This window comes from Microcaecilia unicolor, chromosome 1 (assembly GCF_901765095.1).
Source record: "Microcaecilia unicolor chromosome 1, aMicUni1.1, whole genome shotgun sequence".
Lineage (NCBI taxonomy): Eukaryota > Metazoa > Chordata > Amphibia > Gymnophiona > Siphonopidae > Microcaecilia > Microcaecilia unicolor.
This window is the reverse complement of record NC_044031.1, coordinates 702428932-702452490: the sequence shown is the minus strand read 5'-3', so window position 1 is coordinate 702452490 and position 23559 is coordinate 702428932. Positions and strand designations below refer to the sequence as shown.

Sequence of the window (23559 nt, the reverse complement as noted above, 5' to 3'; positions counted from 1 at the left end):
ACTTGATCCAGGCACACACCATTTAAGTATACCCAGCACCGACTTTCCTACCTAATCTCCTCTAAGCTTCTTTGGATCCATTCCTTCTAAGCAGGTTTCCTTAGTGTTTGTCCCAGGCATTTTTTAATTCTGTTACCGTTTGCATCTCTATCACCTCCCACAGAAGAGAATTCTAGGTATCTACCACACTCTCCTTGGGGGGGAAAAAAAAAACAACTTCCTGACATTATTCCTGAGTCAGCCCCCTTTCAAACTCAATTCATATGTTCTAGTTCTACTGCCTTCCCATCTATAGAAAATGTTCTTTTGTGCATTAATACCTTTCAAATATTTGAATGTCTATCACCCCTTTTTCTCCTTTCCTCCAGGGTACACGTTTAGGTCAGCAAGATTCTCCTTATACGTCATGCCACGTAAAGTGACGAAAATGGTATGGGATTTTCTTTGAACTGCTTCAAGTCTTTATACATCCTTAGAATGGGAAGGCCTCCAAAGCTGAACACAATACTCCAAGTGGTGCCTCACCAACTTGTACAGGGGCATCAACACCTCCTTTCTTCTGCTAGTTATACCCCTCTCTATATAGCTTAGCATCCTTCATCACCCTTGAGATATAATCTGCCACCATCACCCAGAGGTCCCTCTCATGAGTTGAACTTACCAATCTCCCCCCCGCTCCCCATCTAGTACATCTCTTTTGTATTTCTGCACCCAAAGTTCATCACTCTGCACTTCAAATTCAATTTTAACTACCGGACCCTTGACTATTCTTCCAACATTTGGAGATCCCTTCTAATAGTTTCTACTCCCTGCTAGGTATCCACTTATTGGCCATCTTCGTGTAATCTGCAAAAAGGCACTTTTCCTTCTAACCCTCCAGCAATGTCTCTCACAAATGTATTAAACAGAATCGGCTCCAGCACAGACCCCTGAGGCACTCCACTACTCACCTTCCTTTCATCTGAGCCGATTCCATTTACCCCATCTTCTGCTGCCTGTTGATCAACCAAGTTTACCATTTTGGGTCCTAAGTTCAGCCCTCTCAGCTTATTCACAAATCTTCTGAGGGACCATATCAAAGGTTTTGCTGAAATCCAAGTAGATAACATCTAGTACATGTCCTTCATCCAGTTCTTTGGTCACCCTGTCGAAGAAGTCAATAAAATTCGTTTGGCAGGATCTGTCTCCCTCAAGGCAAAGAGCTGGAGTGCAGAAAATAGGAGTACTAAGTAGCAAAGACTTCAAGTAGATGGTCATGTATTGCTCATAGACTGCATGAGGGCAATAAAAATTGAGGAGTGATAAAACTTTCCTCCTAAGCAAGTCTAGTGTCAGAGCCTCTCTACCTGGGGGAGCACAGACATGAATCCTGAAAGTCTTAGCTCGTTTAAGAGTGGATTCAACTACCAAAGAGTACTGAGGCAGCTAAGCCCTCTCAAATCCGGGAACCTTCTGGATACAATACTGCAAATCTACCTTCTTAAGTGCAACCTGCACCAAGAGGGAATAGTCCCAATTCTGTTAGTGTATCTTTAAGGATAGGGTATAATGGAACCGTGACCCATTCCTTAGAAGGCGATTCATAATCCAAAACGGGCATCTCTGTCCAGAGTTCCTCTTTCATCTTCAACTTAAAAGGGATGGCCAAAGCCATCTTCACAAACCTGTGGAACAGACCCTTAGGTTGAGAGTTAGGTCTCTCGAAGTGGGGAGGATAGGAAGGAACCCTGAAAGAATTCAGGTTTCTAGCTTCAGTGGCACAGAAGCATAGTCTCCTGGCTGACGAGCCTGGATTCTACCACTAGGGAATGACGAGACACCCTGGGGAACTCTGGATCCAATACATGGTGTCTATCTTCTTGGGTAGACAGGAATCAATAGAAAGGACACCCCAGTTCTTCACCTGAACCTCTTTCAGGATCCAGTGAAGAGGGACCGTCACAGCCTCTCTAGGAGATTCAGGACCTTGAACATCTCAGCCAATTTCCCCGCATAAAACCTGGGAAGGAAAGGCACTCTGGTGGTGACTTCCTCCTTTCCTCTGGAGGGGATGGGTCAGATGATACATCTTAGACTCTTCCTCTGAGAAGTACTGTAGAACCTCATCAGTGCCAGCAAAAAATTCCTTGTGGAAAGGCAGACACTGAGCCTGCCTCAGAACAGAGGAGCTTTGTCCTCAAGAAGGGCATCAAGGAGTGAGTTCCAACCTCGCTTCCTCCACTGATGTAGAGGGGGTGTCCACACGGGCAGCTATCGATACTGGTGCTGCAAGTGACACTGGCGTCAGAGACCTCAACACAGGCTGAGGACCTTACGGGGCAGCAGGAAGCAGCAGCTGTTGCAAGCACCCCAGATGCCGTTAACACATTGCTGTAAAAAAAAAAAAACCCACCAAGAGCTCAAGGAGCATGGCCCAGATGTGCCCATTAAGACAGGCCATCGGGAAAGGCTGGGGTGCTGGGTCAGAGAAATTGAACTGCCATGGTCGAGACAGGGGCACGCACCAGAAAGAAAGGGGGGGGGGGGGGGGAATCTAAGGAGATATACTATAACTGAGCATGCCAAAAACAAAGGAAACCTAAGTCAGGAAAAATAAATTAACTAAAGGGGAGGGAGCGGGACCTTTCTGAAGAAAGAAAAATAAATCGGGCGGGGGGGGGGGAACACAAAACGGAAGGCACACAAAAATAAAATACGCTCAGACGATGTGACAATTGCCTTCTCTCCTCAATGCGGATAAGACTGATGGTCCTGTGCTCTTGTGGCGGCCAGTAAGGCACTCACAGTTGCGTGGACAGGGATGATGCGTATGATGAAATTAGATCTTACCTGCTAATTTTCTTTCCTCTAGACCCTCCAGACCGGTCAAGACGCGTGGTTTATGTCCTCCTACCAGCAGAGGGAGACTGAGAAAACACTAAGCTTTTGAAGCCTGTATATATAACCTGTGCAGAACCTCCAGTAGCCAGTATAACCCTGACAAAGCAGAGAAACAAAAAACACCAACAACAACTAGCAACCCTGTACGTGGTCACAGTAAACTGCAAAAACAAGGAACATCTTCCGCTTGCTCTTACGGAAACATGTTCCTTGGCCTTTGATAAAACAGTTGGGCTTCTACAGGTGGACTATCAAAGAAGAGGCCCACCTGTCCCAGACTCCTATCACAAAACAGAAATAAACAGTCTGCAATTAGAGAAACAACAATCTACAGCTGCCAAGAATTATCCAACACACACACCTCCTGGCCTCCAATACAGACAGGGCGGGCTCTTGACCGGTCTGGAGGGTCTAGAGGAAAGAAAATTAGCAGGTAAGATCTAATTTCACCTTCCTCAGCGACCCTCCAGACCGGTCAAGACGCGTGGGACGTACCAGAGCAGTAACTAACTTACGGGAGGGACCTACTAAGGCCAGAGGTCAAAACTGCTGCCCCAAAGCGCACCTCGTCCTTTCCATGCACAGGAATCCTATTATGCTTCACACAGGAATGCAACGAAAACCAAACCGCCGCCCGACAAATATGTAACGGAGAAATCATACTATTCTCCGCCCACGAGGCTGCCATTCCCCTAGTGGAATGAGCAGACCAGCCCCTAGGCACCACAGGACCCTTCAAGTAAGCAGATGTAACCGCCTCCTTCAACCACCGTGCTATTGTCACCTTAGGAGCCGCTGCACCCTTCTTTGTGCCACCATGAAGAATGAACAAACAGTCAGAGGCTCTGAAGTCTTGAGTTCCAGAGAGATAACAACTCAAAACTCTCCTGGCATCCAGCTTGGCAATACCACGCTGCTCCGAATCTCCAGCCATATCACCCAACACTGGCCGAGAGATGACCTGATTAACATGGAATTCGGAACCACCTTGGGCAAAAAAGGAAAGCACCGTCCGCAACGAAACCTTTCCCTCAGAAAGGACAAAAATGGTTCCCTACAAGACAAAGCCTGAAGCTCTGAAACCCTCCGTGCTGAAGTAATCGCAACCAACAAGACCGTCTTTAAAGATAAATCCTTACAAGATGCCGATACCAGAGGCCCAAACGGAGGCCTGATCAAAGCAACCAAAACTAGCTTCAAATCCCACGGAGGCACCATCTGTCACTGAGGCGGACGCAGCAACTTAACACCCTTCAAAAAAAACGCACTACCTCAGGCACAGAAGCGAAGGACTTTCACTGAAGCTTCCCACGAAAACATGACAAAGCTGCCACCTGAACCTTCAGTGTAGACAAGGCCAGACCCCTATCAACACCATTTTGCAAAAATTCCAAAACTTCCGCCACCGAAGAGCGAAACGGCCGAACTCGATGGTCTTCACACCAGTGTTCAAAGATTCTCCAAACCCGGACATACGCCAAGGAAGTGGATCGTCTACGGGAACTCAACATCGTAGCAAAGCCACTGGACGAAAGCCCCTTCTTCAACTTGTGCCGCTCAAGAGCCAAGCCATAAGCAAAAACCGAGCCGGATCCAGCATGATTATCGGGCCTTGACACAGAACTGATCCCAACAAAGGCAGGGCTGCCGCCCCTGCCAACCGCACCAGGTCTCCGTACCATGGTCGACGCTGCCAATCCGGAGCCACCAGAATCACCCGACCGGAGTGATGTTCGATGCGCTATATTACTCGACCGACTAACAGCCACGAAGGAAACACATACAGCCACTCCCGAGGCCAAGGCAACAGAAGAGCATTGATTCCCTCCGCTCGAGGGTCTCTTCAGCGACTGAAAAAATCTCTGAACTTGCGCATAGCGAGCTGTTGCCCTAAGATCTATCACCGAAAGTCCCCAGACCGACAACTCGCTGGAACACTGACCAAAGAAAAGACCACTCTCTGGGATCTAGAGTGTGCCTGCTGCGATAATCTGCATCTATGTGACCTACCCCAGCCACATGCGCTGCCAAGAGAGCCTGAAGATGAATTCAACTGCGTCGCCAAGGCTCTTCGTCCCCCCTTGACGGTTGACATACGCTACTGCCATGGCGTTGTCGCAGAGCACTCGGACTGCCTTGTGGCGAACTACCGACGGCAAGGCCTGGAGCGCCACCCGAATGGCCCGAGTTTCCAGCCGGTTGATGGACCACTCTGCTTCTGCCCGAGACCACCGGCCTTGAGCTACCTGACCGAGACAATGTGCCCCCCAACCTTGCAGACTGGCATCCGTGACCATTACCCTCCGTGGGGACTCCAACGGCATTCCTTTTCCCAAATTGCGCGGGTTGAGCCACCAGTGCGGAAAACCTCTCCAAATCCTGCGACAGAGGGGACCAACGACTGAGCAGAGCTAACTGTACCTGACGCATGTGCGCCCTGGCCCACGGAACTACCTCTATGGTCGCCGCCATCAGGCCCCAGGACCTGACGATAAGTACGGGCCGTCGGCGCCTTCTCTGCAAGGAACCGACGAATCGGACCCTGCAACTTGGAACCAAAAGGCCGCACGAAGGAAAGTGAAGATAAGCTTCCGTCAAATCCAGGGAAGTGAGAAACTCTCCTTTCCGGACCGCACCAGTGACCGACCGCAACGTCTCCATCCGGAAAGAGAGCACCTTGAGTGCCGCATTGACCCTTTTGAGATCTAAAATGGGACGAAAAGTGTCCTCTTTCTTGTGGACCACAAAATAGATCAAATAGCACCCCGAGCGTTGCTGATCTGAAGGAACAGGAACCACGGCTCCCAACGCGAGCAGCCACCGCAGAGTGTCCCTCACTGCTGCCCTCTTGCTCCAAAACCGACAGAGGGATTCCAGAAACACTTCGGGAGAACAGCTTTCGAATTCCAGCGCATATCCGCCTCGAAACACCTCGAGAACCCACTGATCTGACCTGATTTGGGCCCAGCTCTGGTAAACAGACTCAGCCGAGCCCCAACATGCACCAGAGCCTGAGCCCGCACACCTTCATTGGGAATTGCGGCCTGAATACTAACCTCCCGCGGAAAAGCCACGCCCTCCGCGACGACTCTCACGAAAGAACTGTGTGCGCTGGAAAAACCGACCCCTAGAGGCCCTACTACTACTAAACATTTCTATAGCGCTACTAGACTTATGCAGCGCTGTACAAATTAACATGAAAAGATAGTCCCTGCTCAACAGAGCTTACAATCTAAATTGGACAGACGAACAGACAGCTAGGGGTAGGTCCCACTCGATCTGCCCGGCCTATACCACTGAGCCTCCCTAAACCGTCCCCGAGAGGAACTAGTTCTGGCCCCTGCCTTGAACCGAAAATCTGGAGCCATAGAACCTTGGTATCACTAAGACCTCACACTAACTTGTCCAAATCTTCTCCAAAGAGCATAGCTCCCTTAAGTGGTAGAGAACACAACTTAGCCTTAGAAGCCGCATCCGTGACCCAACCTTGTAAACCGAGGGCCCTACTCGCTCCCACAACCATAGCCATATTTTTGTCTGAAGTACGCAACAAATCATAAAATGCCTCAGACAAAAAGGATGAACCCATGTCCAAGTTGGCTAACTCCTGACCCCCCAGAAGGACCAACATCTACCGAATCATCCAGGAGCTTCTCGGCCCAACGAAAACATGCCCGAGCTACCAGACCCCCACAAACCGAGGCCTGCAGGGCTAGAGCCGACAAAACAAAACTACGCTTGAGAAAAGATCCCAACCTCCTATCCTGAGGATCACGGAGGGCCGTTCCTCCATCAACCGGGATAGCCGTAGCTATAATTACTGCCGTCACTACTGCATCTACCATGGGAGCCTTAAAGGAATCCCTATCTTCCTGAGGGAGGGGATAAAGCCTCGCCATTGCCTTTGCCACCTTACACGGCAAATCCCATTCCTGACAAATCATCTCCCGGAGATCCTTGTTCATAGGGAAGGATCACGCCTGACGCTGAATGCCCTTCACCAACGGATCCTGGCCAGTTTCCCCCAAAGCCACCTCAGGACAAAACTGAAGGGTCGACGACACCCGATCTATGAGTTCTGACAGCTCATCTCTATGGAAAATCCGCACTACTGAAGGATCCTCTCCAGAAATCCAACAATCCTGCTCCTGAGAGCCGTCAATTCCATCTGACTCCCCCAGATCACTAAGCGCAGCTTCTGCAGCTACAGGAGAAAAACAATGCCTGTCCTCTGACCACTCTAACCGCGGTCTCTCAGCCAAGACGGAAACAGCCCCCTCTTCCAATTGGGGGGGGGGGGGGTCCCGATCTCCAGGCCTGATACCGCGTCCAGACAAAATCTGGAGGAAAGCCTGGACCGTCATTAGGCCCTTTTGTGCCAAAAACGGAGGCCGCAGGCCCAAAAACAGCTGGCTCCACGGGCCGCGTCGGACTCAAGATGGTGGCCGTTCCCACCGAAACTGTTCCCGCTGACAGCGGCCCTGCCTACGCTCCCGCTGACCCGGAGACTCCCAACACCATCGATCCCTCCGAGGTCAAGTCGGGGGGAGCCACAGCAACCTTTATAGGCGCACCGCAAAGCTTACACTAAGCGCCCGGCGCCTCTACCCCTCGCCACGAGCACGCACGACATTGGAGGAGCTGGGCCGCCATAAACCACGAGGGAAGGGAAAAGCTGTTCCGCAAACGCGCCAAACCAAAAACTCACTCACACTGCAAAAGCACTGAAGAAAGCGCTGCTCCCTCGTTCCAGCAAGGAATCGAAACCCCCGTTCGGTCCGCTGAAAATAAAGAAATAAATGCCCTTAAAGGCACGGTACTCCAACTCTGGCAGCTGGAAATTGTAAGGCACTCAAGGCTACAATACTGAGAAAGCAGCCGAGGCACAGAGCTGCCAAGCAAAACGAAATAGAATAACTGACCTTAAAGGCACAGTACTCTAATTCTGGCATCTGGAAATTGTAAGGCACTCAAGGCTACAATACTGAGAAAGCAACAGAGGCACAAAGCTGCCAAGCAAACAGAAAGAGAGAGCAGCACAGGGGGAGGGACCCAAACATAGGTGTAACACCCCAGGGGGAAAAAACTGGGCCCCACCGGACCCAGGGCCCCAAAGGTAAAATTATGTATAATCATACCTGATAATTTTCTTTCCATTAATCATAGCTGATCAATCCATAGACTGGTGGGTTGTGTCCATCTACCAGCAGGTGGAGATAGAGAGCAAACTTTTGCCTCCCTATATGTGGTCATGTGCTGCCGGAAACTCCTCAGTATGTCGATATCAAAGCTCCATCCGCAGGACTCAGCACTTAGAGAATTACACCCACGAAGGGACACTCTGCCCAGCTCACCACCGCCGAAACAGGGGAGGGGAATTAACCCAGCTCATCCCCACACAAGTGGGGGAGGGGAATCCGTCCAGCTCATCCCCGCGGAGCGGGGGAGGGACACCACACCCGCCGATGCGGGGGGATCTGGCTTATCCTGCAACCGCAACCGCGGGAGGAGCTGACTGACCCTAACACCGCCGAAGCGGGAGGGGTACAAAGCTGCCCTACAGCCGCACGAAGCGGGAGGGAGTGCCGGCAGAATTTTAAGTCTCAATCCAGCCCCGTAAAACGGAGGGGAGAGGAATGCAGCAGCTCACTGTAACACAAACTCGTCTTAACTCTTGAAGAATCCAAGTGAAAAAACTTGAACACGAAGTCTTTCTGAAGTAACTGAAGACTAAACTTGAACCTGAAATGCAACCAGAATAAAAACAGTACAGATATCTGGGAGGGGCTATGGATTGATCAGCTATGATTAATGGAAAGAAAATTATCAGGTATGATTATACATAATTTTACCTTCCATATCATCAAGCTGATCAATCCATAGACTGGTGGGATGTACCGAAGCAGTACTCACCCAGGGCGGGACATTGAAATCCCTGACCTCAACACTGAAGCTCCAAACCGGGCCTCCGCCCGTGCAGCCACAGTCAAACGGTAATGCTTGGAGAATGTATGAGCCGAAGCCCAAGTTGCCGCCTTGCATATCTCTTCCAAGGAGACGGATCCGGCCTCTGCCATCGAGGCCGCCTGAGCTCTCGTGGAGTGAGCCTTCAGCTGGATAGGCGGCACCTTCCCCGCGGCCACATAAGCCGCTGCAATGGCTTCCTTGACCCATCTTGCCACTGTAGGCTTAGCAGCCTGCAGACCCTTACGAGGACCTGCAAACAGGACAAACAGATGATCCGATTTCCGGAAATCATTGGTCACTTCCAAGTATCTGATGATGACTCGTCTCACATCCAGATATTTAAGAGCAGAGTACTCCTCTGGGTAGTCCTCCCTACGAAAGGAAGGGAGACAGAGCTGCTGATTCACATGGAAGCGAGAAACAATCTTGGGCAGGAAGGAAGGCACTGTGCGAATAGTCACTCCTGCCTCAGTGAACTGCAGAAAAGGCTCTCGACATGAGAGCGCCTGGAGCTCGGAAACTCTTCTGGCTGAAGTGATAGCCACCAAAAAGACTGCTTTCAACGTCAGGTCTTTCAGAGATGCCCTCGACAAGGGTTCAAAAGGCAGCTTCTGCAATGCTCTTAGTACCAGGTTGAGATTCCACGCAGGCACCACTGAGTGCAGAGGAGGGCGCAGGTGATTAACTCCCTTGAGAAAGCGCACCACATCTGGCTGCGAAGCCAGGGAAGCACCCTTCAGGCGGCCCCTGAAGCAAGCCAGAGCCGCTACCTGGACTTTAAGGGAACTGAGCGACAGGCCTTTCTCCAGACCTTCTTGCAGGAACGCCAACACTGAAGAAATTGGAGCAGTGAAGGGAGAAAGTGAGCCTGCTTCACACCACGCTGCAAAGATACGCCAAACCCTGGCGTAAGCAGTAGAAGTAGAGCGCTTCCTCGCTCTCAGCATAGTGGCGATGACCTTGTCTGAGAAGCCCTTCTTCCTCAGACGCTGCCGCTCAATAGCCAGGCCGTAAGACCAAAGGGGGAGGGATCCTCCATCACCACGGGACCCTGATGTAACAGGCCCTGCTCCACTGGCAGCCGCAGAGGATCGTCGACTGAGAGCCTGATCAAGTCCGCATACCAGGGACGCCTGGGCCAATCCGGACCCACCAGGATTACCCTGCCGGGATGCTTTGCCACCCAGTCTAGCACCCTGCCCAACATGGGCCAGGGCGGGAACACATAGAGAAGCTCTTGTGTCGGCCACTGTTGGAGAAGAGCATCTACTCCCAGGGATCGAGGGTCCCGTCCTCTGCTGAAAAAGCGCGGCACTTGGCAATTGGCCGATGACGCCATCAGATCTAGGCTCGGCTGGCCCCAGCGCTTCGTGATGTCCAAGAACGCCTGAGCAGATAGCTGCCACTCTTCGGGCTCCAAGGTATGGCGACTGAGAAAGTCCGCCTTGACATTCATGACTCCGGCAATGTGGGCCGCTGAAAGCTGCTCCAGGTTCGCTTCCACCCACTGGCAAAGATTCATAGCCTCCTTGGCTAGAGGGGCGCTCTTGGTATCTCCCTGGCGGTTGACATAGGCCACAGCCGTGGCATTGTCCGACAGGACCCGTACAGGCTTCAACACCAGTACCGGGATGAACTCCAAAAGCGCCAACCGAATGGCTCTGAGTTCCAGGAGGTTGATAGACCACTTTGCCTCTGCAGGAGACCAGAGCCCCTGCGCTGTCCTTCCCAAGCAGTGGGCTCCCCAGCCCGACAACGAGGCGTCCGTCGTGACGACAATCCACTCTGGGGTCACCAGAGGCATTCCCGCAGACAACTTGTCTGTCTGCATCCACCAGCTCAGCGCCTTGCGCACTGCTGGGTCCAAGGGAAGGCGCACAGCATAATCCTCCGACATCGGAGTCCAGCGCTGCAGCAAAGAGTGTTGAAGTGGTCTCATATGAGCCCTGGCCCAGGGCACAACTTCCATCGTGGCCGTCATAGAGCCCAACAGCTGCACATAGTCCCAAGCCCGAAGGGGAGAGGCTACTAGGAACTGGTCCACCTGAGCCTGAAGTTTGACAATCCGATTGTCTGGCAGGAACACTCTGCCCACTTGGGTGTCTAATCGAACTCCCAGGTACTCCAGGGACTGAGTCGGGCGCAGCTGGCTCTTCTCCCAGTTGATGATCCATCCCAGGGAGCTCAAAAGAGCAACTACCCGGTCCACAGCTTTGCCGCACTCTGCATAAGAGGGGGCTCGGATCAACCAGTCGTCCAGATAAGGATGGACTTGTACCCCTTCCTTTCGTAGGAAGGCCGCGATGACCACCATTACTTTGGAAAAGGTCCGCGGAGCAGTAGCCAACCCGAAAGGGAGGGCTCTGAACTGGAAGTGTCGTCCCAGGACTGCAAAACGCAGAAAGCGTTGATGAGGAGGCCAGATGGGAATATGCAGGTACGCTTCCTTGATGTCCAAGGATGCCAGGAACTCTCCTGCCTTCACTGCCGCTATAACAGAGCGGAGAGTCTCCATGCGAATGTGCCGCACTTTCAAGGCCCGATTGACCCCTTTGAGGTCGAGGATAGGCCGGACAGAACCTCCTTTCTTTGGTACCACAAAGTAAATGGAGTAACGTCCCTTGCCAAGCTGACTTTCTGGCACCGGAACGACCGCGCCCAGGCGGATCAGATTGTCCAAGGTCTGCTGCACTGCCACAGCTTTGACCGGAGACTTGCAGGGAGAGAGTACAAACCCGTCTTTTAAGGGTCGGCAGAACTCTAGTTTGTAGCCGTCTCTGATGACTTCCAGCACCCACGCGTCTGAAGTTATTGTGGTCCACTCGCCCAGAAACGAGGACAGCCGTCCTCCAATCTGCACTGGGGCGTGGACCAAGACCCCGTCATTGGGTACGAGACCCTGGGGGAGGACCGGAGGGAGCACCTCCGGGACGGCGGTCTCTGCGAAAGGAATGCTGCTTGGGGGAGAAATTCCTCTTGAAGGAAGAGGGGGCAGAGGAACCCGACTTGCCCGGGCGGTACCGACGGGCTTCCTGCAACCGTCCTCTGGAGGTACCGGGACGAGTACTAGCCCGAGCCCTGACCTCTGGTAATTTCTTGCCCTTAGACGTGCCGAGATCGGTCACGATTTTGTCCAGCTCGACCCCAAAGAGCAGCTTGCCTTTAAAAGGCAACCTAGCCAGGCGGGATTTAGAGGCGTGGTCAGCAGACCAATGTTTCAGCCAAAGCCACCGCCGCGCAGAGATTGTCTGAGCCATGCCTTTCGCTGAGGCCCTCAAGACATCATACAGCAAGTCTGCCAAATAGGCTAAGCCCGATTCCAGGGCCGGCCAATCAGCCCTCAAGGAATGATCCGAGGGGGAAGCCCGCTGCACCATAGTCAGGCACGCCCTGGCCACATAGGAGCCGCAAACTGAGGCCTGCAAACTTAAAGCAGCCGCCTCAAAGGACGACGTTAAGGCCGCCTCCAATCTTCTGTCTTGGGCGTCCTTTAGGGCCGTGCCACCTTCCACCGGCAACGCCGTTTTCTTAGTCACCGCAGTGATTAAAGAATCCACGGTAGGCCACAGATAGGCCTCACGTTCACTCACAGCCAAAGGATAGAGGCGGGACATAGCCCTAGCCACTTTAAGGCTCGCTTCTGGGACATCCCCTTGAGCCGAAATTAAGGTGTGCATGGCATCATGCACGTGGAAGGTTCTAGGCGGGCGCTTTGTCCCCAGCATAATGGCAGAGCCAACAGGGGCTGAGGGAGAGACGTCCTCCGGAGAGGAAATCTTCAAAGTGTCCATGGCCTGTAACAACAGGTTGGGCAAATCCTCTGGGCTAAAAAGCCGCGCTGCAGAGGGGTCATCCGCTCCATCCGAGCGGGGATCCGTCTCCTCCAAGGAATCCGCAAAGGACCGTTGGGAGACCTCAGACACGCTGCCCTCATCTCCATCGGAGGAGACAAATTCCTCCAAGGCCTGGGAATCAACCCGAGGGCGTTTACCTCTGGGAACCTCAACCTCTTTACCAGACGAGGGAGCAGGGGCAGCGTTGTGCATGAGGAAGGCCTGATGCAGCAGCAAAACAAACTCGGGGGAGAAACCCCCCAGACTGTGCACTTCCGCAGCCTGGGCAACAGCCCTAGACGCACCCTCAACCGGCGCTCGCAATAGCGGGGGAGAGACATGCTGCGCATCCAAAATGGCGTCCGGCGCGAAACTCCGCGAAGGAGCCGCGCGGGAAGAACGGCTCTTAACTTTAGCCGCTTCTGTGCCGTCGCCCAAATTAAGGGCGTTCATGGCATTAATGTCTCCAACCTCAAGGGCGGCCCAAGAAGAAGCCGTCCGAGCCGCGTGGCCGGCCAAGATGGCGGAGGCGAGGAGCGGGGGATGGGCGTTTATGGCGGGAAAAACCGCCACGCCGGAGGAAGGACCGGGACATTCGTCGGTCACGAAACTGTCACCCAACAAGGGCGAATCAGGCTTTAAGACCCCCGCATCCCCTCTAGAAGCGCTCAAGCGACCCGGGGAGCGACCCTTTGCGCCCTCGCCCTCCGACGCCATATGCCACGAGGAGAAGAATCGGGGAACCCCCTGCCCGCTATAAAAAGGTAAAAATTACCTGCTGTCCGCTCCGAGTTGTAACGACCTGGTGTCCCAGTGAGTAGCTGCAATAGACGCTTAAATAAACGTCGAAATAAACGCCTTTAAGGACGTTCAAAATTTTTTTTTTTTTTTTTTTACGGAGCCAGCGGGAGGGGGGAGAAAAGGAGGGACCTGGCACCACCAGGTTTGCACTTGCTCAAAACAGCCCTCAACCCCAGGCACTCAACAAAACCTAAAAATTAGGCTTGGAGGCCTAGCCAGAGCTGCTGCTGTGTGTGACCACCACCTGCTGAGATAGAGAACATACTGAGGAGTTTCCGGCAGCACATGACCACATATAGGGAGGCAAAAGTTTGCTCTCTATCTCCACCTGCTGGTAGATGGACACAACCCACCAGTCTATGGATTGATCAGCTTGATATGGAAGCACTTTTTTTTTTTTTTTTTTTTTTTTTTTTTTTACACACACGTACAGGGTACTGCAACAGAATAAAGTTTGGAAGGAAAAAATCCTACGACCCAATGACAAACTACCTCACCAGACTCTTGGAGACTGCACATGCTGTCAACTGCTACCTCTGCTGAGACTGAGAAAATATTGGCTACTGGAGGTTCTGCACAGGTTATATATACAGGCTTCAAAAACTTAGTGTTTTCTCAGTCTCCCTCTGCTGGTAGGAGGACATAACCCACACGTCTTGACCGGTCTGGAAGGTCGCTGAGGAAGCTCTTAATGCTTTAGCAGTTTGTTTAACCTTTGCACCAGGCAATTTGGATAATATCACCCACATGTAAGAATATGGCCTGCTTGTCCTCAGAGAAGCAAGAGATGAAAAATGAGGCGATTTAACACCTTCCTTATGAAAAGGAGAGACTACAGAGGTTAGGGCTCTTGAACTTTGAGAAAAGAAAGCTAAGGAGAGATGTAATAAAACTTGATGTTGATACTATTAATTTCAATAAAAATTAAGGAATACTTATTTAACCTAATTCAGTAAAATGACACACCATGAAACGACAAACATTTTGAGGCCAAAATATAGTAAATAATTGAAAAGTGGATTTGTGACTGGTTTACATGGTCAAGGTGACAAATATAATAGTATTCAAAAGGTTTGGGAAAGATCATATAAAATTAGATAGGTAGCCTTGAGAGAGCAACTGCTTATCCTTGGAAATGAGCTATGAAAAACAGATCTACATTTTCCGTCCAGCAGGGTACTCATGACCCACACTGATCATGATGGGAAACAGGGTACCTGTTTTGATAGACCTCAGTCTGACTTTAATGCTCCTGTTTCTATGCAGAATAAGAAAAGAGAATGTAAAGGAATATAATGTTGGGCTGAGTTAATGGTCAGTTTCAATTCCAGCATCCTGTCTTAAGGTAGCCAGTGTGAGACACTTGGAAAGAATGGAGAATATCTAACACACTAATTAAATGTTCTATTCTATGTTAACACCTAGTAGAGAAAGATTTGTTCTGTAGTTTTCCTGGTCAAAGTTGGTAGTGGACCTATTCAGTAAGAAAACTCATTCAAAAAACTTCAGCCAACTACTGTATTAAGTTCTCATATTTCCCCGTTAACATTCCACAGCTTATTTTTACAGTAGTTACTTAAAATACCATTTTCCCAATATTTTTTTTTTGTACTTATTCAGGTGGTTTGGGAAAGTTTTGTTCCCTTTTTACTGTCTATGCCAAACAAGTCCAGACAAATGGACTATGTACACCTTCTAAGCCCATGGAGCCAAAAAAAGAAGCTTGGAGTTTATTTCACACCCTTATGGGATATTGTTGCTGTCTCTTACCCTCTTCAGCATCTGTCTCCAGTAAATGACGCAGGTATGTGCAGTAAAATTATTAAGCCCTCAAAGAAACGGTCTCCAAGCCATTCTCCCCTGGAGGAACAAGATCCCAAGGCAATAATCATTGGGCAGTTTCCCCAGCTAAAGAGGCTCCCAGGGTTCAGCCCTAAAGGTAAACCTCTTTGCTAGCCAAAAGAAGAACCCTTCCCTTAGAATTTGTAATAATAGAAGGGAGGTGTGGAGGAATAGGGGGAGGGACCCGGGACACACACACCCCTGAGGCTGAGCTAATCAAGCTGAAAATGCCTAACAAGCCTCAAAGAATTCCTGTGGCACAGAAAAGACCAAATAAAAAGACTCTAAAGTAATAGAGAGAGATTAAAGGGCTCACTTCCTACCTGCTGGGAGACTGAGAAAATACTGAGGCTAGGGTCACATGACCAGGACTCTCATTGGCTCCTTAGAGTCAGCGCTTTTTCTCGGTCTCCACCTGCTGGAAGGCGAGCACAACCCATCAGTCCAATCCTGGGCTGGTCCAGAGGGATGCTAAGGAATTTAGGTTACTGGACAGAAAACAGAGGGTAGGGTTGAAGAAACAAGATGGCACATAACAGCCAAATAGCCCATCCCATCTGCCCATCCACAGCACTATCTCCTCCTTTCCGTAAGAGATTCAAAGTGCTTATCCCATGCTTTCTTATAAGAAAGTCCTCATCTCAACCACCAGGAGGCGATTCCACCCATCTACCACCCTGTGAAAATATTTCCTTACATTACTCCTCAGCTTATAAACTCTTAACTTAATCCAGAGTTTTCCTTCATCTGAAATAGGCTCACCTCCTGTACATTAATGCCACAGAGGTATTTAAATGTTTATCATATCCCTCTCTCCCACCTTTCTTCCAATTTATACATATTGAGAGATTTCATTCTAGCCCCATACACTTTATGACCGAGACCACTAACCAATTTTATAGCTGCCCTCTGGACCAACTCCATCATGTTTATATCTTTTGTAGGTATGATCTCCATTGCACACAGTATTCTAAATGGGACCTCAATAATACAAGGGCACTATCACCTCTCCTTCTGCTGGCCATTCCTCTCCCTGTGCATCCAAGCATCTTTCTGGCTTTGACCGTCACCTTTTCTACCAGTTTGGCCACACAATCGCCCCCAAGACACACTTCTTTTGTACATAGAAGCCCTTCGCCCCCAATACTATACTGTTCCCTTGGCTTTTTACAACTTAGGTGTATGACCCTGCATTTCTTAGCATTAAATCTTGCCAACTGCTGGATCATTCTTAAAGCTTCACCAGATCCCTCCACGTGCTATCCATACCTTCCGGGTGTCCACCTTATTACATTATTTGGTATCATCCACAGAGACAAACCTTGCCAGACAGTCCTTCTGCAATATTACTCATAAAGATGTTAAAAAAGAGCCAGCCCATGGACTGATCACTGCAGTACATCACTGATCCTTTTCCTCAGAGCAAGCTTCATTTACCACTACCCTCTGTCTCCTTCCACTTAACCAGTTTTTAACAGTCAATCACTTTGGGACCCATATTGAGGGCTTTGCTAACATCCAAGTATACAACATCTAGCACCCCTCCTATATCCAACTGTTTGGTCACCTAATCAAATAAATTGTCTAGCAAAACCTGCCTCTACTGAAACCATGCTGCCTCAGGTCCTGTAATCCATTCAATTGTAGAAACCTCCCAATCCTCCACTTTAGAAGTAGTTCAATTAGTTTACTCACCACTGAGGTCAGACCAACAGGCCTGTAATTCCCAACCCCCCTCCTTACTTCTGCTCTTGCGTGGAGGGACCACCCTTCTCCAGTCTTCCAGGACCACTCCAGACTATGGAATCATTGAAGAGGTCAGACAACGGAGCCACCAAAACTTCCCCAAGCTCTTTGAGCACCCTCGTATGTATCCCATCAGGCCCCATCGCTGTGTCTATTTTTAGTTTATCTAGCTCCTCCCAACAGTCTTATAAAAAACAAAAATCAGTCCTGGTCTACAAAACATCCATTTCCATTAGCAATTTTTTTCTCTTGCCCTACCCCTGGCCTTTCATGGCCATTTTTCTCAAAGCTGTCAAAACACATGCGGACTGAAAAATTGCAGGAAGACTTTAACAAAGACTGGGCATCCAAATAGCAGATGAAATTTTAATGTGGACAAATGCAAAGTGATGCACATTGGGAATAATTCAAATCATGGTTCACCTTGGGGAACAAAAGAAGAAAAAGTCCAAACCCTCACAAACATAGTAAAACACAAAACAAAAGATGAGGCAAATACGAAGAGGATTCCAAGTTCAAGGACCTTTATAATGATAACACTTTTAGGACCCAATATGGCCATGTTTCAGTGAGCGTGCCTGCTTCAAGCGTCAAACCTGTGAGCATATTTATGTATTTATTATCTCATTTATACCCCACATTTTCCAAACTGTGTCAGGCCCAATGTGGCTTACATCACACTGCAAAGGCGGACGCCAATGCAGTAAATTAAGCTAATACATCATGAAACCTACATAAGAAATAAAGGAGAGGATGGGGAAGAAACAAAAGGAACAGGGAAATCAGGGAAGAGAAGAGAAGGGTGGATGTGTCCAAAATTGTCATTATATTGTTATGAATCAAGTAGTGGAGACACATGTTGAATCCTTGGGGCAAGCTTTTCCAAATAAAGTCTTTAGAGATTTTCTGAAATTTAGATGGTTGTGAATGGTTTTTATAGCTTTTGGCAAGGAATTCCATAATTGTGAGCTGATTAAGGAGAAGGATGAAGCATATGTGGATTTATACTTAAGCCCGTTGCAGGTTGGATAATTAAGGTTAAGGTATGAACTGGATAGTCTTACTGCATTCCTCGGTGGTAGCCTGATTAGGTCCATCATGTAGTCAGGGACTTCACCATAGAGAATTTTGTGTACTAGGGAGCAGATTTTAAATGTGATGTGTTCCTTGACAGGAAGCCAATGCAATTTCTCTCAGAGCGGTTTAGTACTCAAATTTGGTTTTACCATAAATTAATCTTGCTGCTGTGTTTTGGGCAGTCTGCAGTTTCTTAATAAGTTGCTCTTTACAACCTGAGTATACTCCATTACAATAATCCAAATGACTTAAACAATTGACTGTATTAGGTGACGAAATACCTCTCTCGGGATAAAAGGTTTTAACAGTTTTAGCTTCCACAGCGAGAAGAACATCTTCTTTGCAGTGGAGATTATTTGGCTTTCAAGTGAAAGGTTGCGATCAAGTGTGACTCCCAATATGTTGTTGTAAATACAGGTTGAGTGTATGGAAACAAAAAAAATGGTCCTGTGCCAAGTCAGTTGCAGTGCCCGTATACTGACCTAGCACTGCACCTGTACTATTGCTCTACATGAGCTATAACAGAAACTGTCAACACACAAGAAAAAGATCTAGGTGTCACTGTAGACAATATGCTGAAATCTTCTGTCCAGTGTGCGGCGGCAGCCAAAAATACAAATACAAACAAGATGCAAGGAATCACTAGGAAAGGGATGGTAAAATATCTATATAAATAATTCTCACCTCCAAAGTTCTGAAGCTCACTCTGTGGCAGGGAAACACTGAAGCCCTGCGCTGTTGGTAGGCTAGGCTGTCAGCACCACTCACTCTCACTCATAGACCCGCCCTCAGCCACACACCATCCAGACATAATTCACAACCCCAACGTTCTAATGAAGCCGGAAGCTGCAAAGTCTGCAACTTCCATGCTGGTGTAGATCAAGATTTCCCCATAAGTGTATGCCCCGCCCTCGTGTAACAGTGTGATGACGTCGAGGGCAGAGCAATGACACTCAAGACTTATGACAACCAATCAATGCACAGCAGCAGCAACAGAAGCCCCCCCCTCGTGCATCACCCAAAGCATGACAACCAATCAATGCACAGCAGCAGCAACAGAAGTCCCCCCCCCAATCACCCAAAGCAAGAGACTGGCTACTGCCCTCCAAAAAAAAAAAAAAAAAAATCGCTGCTGGACCCCCGCCCTTCTACCCGAGTACCCACTTCGGCTGCCTGCCTACCTCCACTCCCCGTCCGCACTCCCTCACCTGGACCCCGAGTGCACACCACCCTCTCTCCCCGCTCCCTCCCAGTCGCCACTGGACCCGCTGCTCTCTCCCTCCCCCCCTCCCGAGTCGGCGCTGGACCCCGTACCCCTCACCCACCCTCCTCCACGAAGGACACTCGCCGCAGCTGCACGCTCACCGTTCCGACGCCCTCCCTCTCCAAGTCCGGGTTCGCACTCTGACAGGACGAAGAGGGAGGGCGCCGAAACAACCGACCGGCTGCGGCGAGTGTCCAATGTGGAGCAGCCGGGTGAGGGCTCAGGAACGGGGTCCACTGGCGACTCGGAAGCGGGGGGGGGGGGGGGGGGACAGCACTAGCTCCGACTCCAGCGCATCTGTCATCCCCGTTCACTAGAAACAAAACAAGCAAACCTAAGGGATGCTTCAGGACGTTTCATACACAGGTCTGGTACAGACCCAAGCAACTGTACAGTAATCAAGGAAGCCCATTGGTTAATCTCTGTTTCCACTCCGCCGTCATTGCTATATACTCAAACAAGCAAACCTAGGAGCTGCTGCTTCACACTGTCGTTTTCCAATTGCTGTTCCATCTGAAAAAAAAAACGTCGAGGACAAAAGGAGGGGGAACACAGACAGACCCTGCAACTGGGAGGGAGGGAGGAGAGAGACCATGCAACTGGGAGGGAGGGCGGCACCCTGCAACTGCGAGACAGACCGGGGGGAGGGGGAGACCCTGGCACATACTCTCATTCTCACACACTCGCACCCAGTCTCACTCTCTGTCATACACACTCGCACAATCACTCTCTCTCACACAGTCACTCTCACACACTCTGTCAAACATACACACTCCGAGGAAAACCTTGCTAGCGCCCATTTCATTTCTGTAAGAAACAGGCCTTTTTTACTAGTCTACTATAATGCCTCTGTATTGGTCCATGGTGGCACCCCACCGAGTACTCCATTCAATTTTGTGGTCACCCTATCTCAAAAGATACAATGGAATTAGAAAGGTTCAAAGAAAAAGAGACCAAAATGATAAAGGGGATAGAACTCCTCCTATATGAGGAAAGGCTAAGATGTTTGGGCTCTTCAACTTGGAAAAGAGACAGCTACATAGGTATGAACGAGGTCTACAAAATCCAGACTGGTGTAAAACGAGAGTAGAAGTTCATCTATTTTTTTACTCTTTCAAAAAGTAAAAAGACCAGGGGACACAATGAAATTACATGGAAATACTGATTGGACAAGCTCCTGGATGTAAAGTCCATAGTCCGCTCCTGAGATAGACATGGGGAATCCACTGCTTACCCTGTGATTGGTAGCATGGAACATTGTTACTATTTAGGTTTCTGCCATGTACTTGTGATCTGCTGCTTCTAGTTTTATGATCTTATGAACTTCATTCCATAAATTTATATAAAATTATCTTCAGCTCAAGACTGGGGATGTATCATCCATGACTTTTCAAATGTTCACAGAACGAGCACCTTTACATTTACCACATAGAAAAAAAGTAAACACCCCATTTAGTTCAAAATAGCATGTTAAAAAATAGGGTATGAAAGACATTTGTTTTGGGTTTTGTTTTTTGTTGGGGGGGGGGGGGGGTATGCAACTTGGGCTACAGTTAAGATGTGTTATTTTACTGTTAACTGCAGTTATTAGTTACGTTTCTCATTTTATAAAATGGGACTTGTGCTAAAATAGCACAACAGTGGTAAAATGCTTTTCTACACATTTTCACATCCATGATCACAACGGTCATTCAATTATAAAATATTCTACATATGATTTTAGTTTAAACCAGGTTTTCATCTGTTAAAACCAACTTAACTAGAACTTAAAAGAAACAAAACAGCACTGTAAAAACTAAGTTGCATACCTACAGTGAGCAGGAAATGCAGTACCATGCGCAGGATTTTTTTTCCCTTCTTTTAGCAAAGGGACATTGCAAGCATTTGGTGGATGTTTCATAAAACTAAATGAGAGAAGCACCACACATTTAGAACTGCTTCTGAACTTAAGAATCCCACAAGGGAAAGGTCTGGATGGCATCAGCTGTGGGACTGTACTGGCTGTTGCGACAGAAAACAAAACAGGTCCTAGCACTGAACATATGATGTACTGTGGGTCTTCCCAATTCGTATCTGTAGTGTTTTAAATATATTAAAAGCTACAAATCACTTAAGCTTATTAAACAAGATACACAAAAATAGGTTTAACCTTTGCCTTTTGTTGCTTTCTTCGTAGGTGTATCAGCAACAACACTTATTTCAATATTATCAGGATCTCCTCCTTCATCTTCAATAGCCTAAATAAAATAAAGTAAATCGTTAATGCCTGTATTTTTGTCAGTACTATAACATAAATTTTAGCAATTTTCCACACAATTCCCAATTACAATTCAGTCCCACATTTAATCAAGAAAATAAACTGAGCACATCATACTGTACACAATAATCACCCAGAGAAAATGTCAAAAAGATAGTTAGAATACCCTTTCAAAAAATGTATAACACACAATATCATTTTGCACCATCTGTAGTGTTACTCATTAACTACACTGATCAGAAAATTCTGTGGCATATTTGCAGAACTTTGAATGTATTTGTTGGTCTTTATCTACTCTCATTTACTGCATGTTACTATGTGATATGTTATGCCTCAACATAGACAAAGTATCAAACCTTACTGAATTTTTTAAATTAGAAAACACTTTAGTATTAACATGTTTGTAAACTTTTGTGCTATTTTGTGGAAACATTTTTCCCCATTTCCATTATTTATCCTTCAGTCCTTTACTTCCCCTCCTTTTCTAGCTTACTCTTTTGCCAAGTTTTGATTACTTTCTATTAATACTTCTGTAATACCTTTTTTTTTTTCACCTTTCCACATCATATCCCATTCCCAAAGTTAACTTACCTACTACCTCCACTCTATTGTAAACCCCCCCCCCCTCCAAAAAAAAAGTTAACTGTTGAGAGTAGTGTATCCTAGCATGAAAGGATCCTAAGGGAGATGATCTACTAGCACGGTGAAAGGCCTAGATGCAATCGCGCCCAGCTGCAGAAATACGTGGACCCCAAGACCCTTAGATATAGCTCGTAAAACGATGCATAAAATCTAAAAGAATACAACCGTTTACAGCACAAATTATCTTACAGTAAATGTTCTGAAGGTCCTTGAAACCACTACACTGAACTTCGGGGGAAGTAGATCATAAAACTCATCAAATCAAATCTTAAATAAGATCGCAAAACAAAGGCTACCATAACTAAATTCTAATTTTATTATAAAAAGCATGCATAAACTTATAGAAGTTCCCGTGAAAAACCGGAATATGTAATTTCTTCATTTTTACACGTTTAAAAAAAAAAACATATCTACAACCTCCACTTAAAATCAGCATGCCAAAAGCAGTAAAACTAGCATTAAAAAAAACACTGAAAAGCATAAAGGCAGAATTCCTAGAGAAAAGAAGCGCGCACGTCCGCCACGCTGCTACCTTAAAATAATATGTACGACAAAAAAAATTAAGGCCAAGAAAAACAGAGTACCCAAAGCTTAAATCGGTTTCACGGGAGGCCACAAAAACTATTTAAGCAAACACAATCCATATAAAGTGTTTTAGTACAAGATGAATAATAACCACCACTTTCGGACGTAAAGAGTAATTACCATGTTGCTTCCATTCCTAACACGCGGCCTACGGTATTCCACACCCGCTTCACTAGTCCAGCCCATCACCCCTCTGGCTTTGCTTACTTGCTTCAACCTCGAGATGAGCACGTTTTTCACTCCCGTAACGTCTAGGTTCCTCTGCTTGAGCTCGTTTTTCAGATCTATAACTCGAAGCTCAGTAATTTTCTTGATTTCCACGGCGCTCGTAGTAGAAGCCATTTTACGCGCCTCACCAAGCTAGCGCTGAACAGCAAGAAAGAATGGTCTTCTGCGTCACAACCGCATGCGCACAAACCTCCCCCTCACAAGTACCCGGATGTGATCAGAGCCCATTTGCAGGGTTTAAGCCGCCGAAAAACCCGCCCAAGGTGCTCTTGACTTGAGCTAGACGAAGGAAGTTCGCGGCAGGTGCACATGCGCGTTAGGTTAGGTTCGGTTCTTTTCCTAGTTAGCGAGTTGAGCATTGGTGTGGCGGCAGTATTGCGCAGTATTACCTGCTGAAAAATGTCTAATATGGATTTAAAAACAAAAAAAAGTAAAGA

At 48.3% G+C, this 23559-nt stretch overlaps 1 protein-coding gene across 5 annotated transcripts in view; it reads right to left on the bottom strand.

Annotated features, from left to right (window-relative positions):
* The window catches only part of SLTM (SAFB like transcription modulator), a 230789-nt gene extending 207493 nt beyond the window's left edge, over positions 1–23296 (bottom strand). For 3 of the 5 annotated variants that reach the window (XM_030188798.1, XM_030188779.1, XM_030188785.1), the window contains exons 1-2: positions 23102–23295; positions 21560–21647 (exon numbers count right to left, since the gene is read on the bottom strand). In XM_030188798.1, the coding sequence (XP_030044658.1) occupies positions 21560–21647; positions 23102–23236 (223 nt within the window). In that variant the 5' untranslated portion in view covers positions 23237–23295. Of the gene's footprint in view, positions 1–21559; positions 21648–23101 lie in introns of all 5 variants that reach the window. The other 2 variants (XM_030188772.1, XM_030188794.1) reach the window with 2 other exon arrangements.
* Positions 23297–23559: the final 263 nt, after the last annotated feature.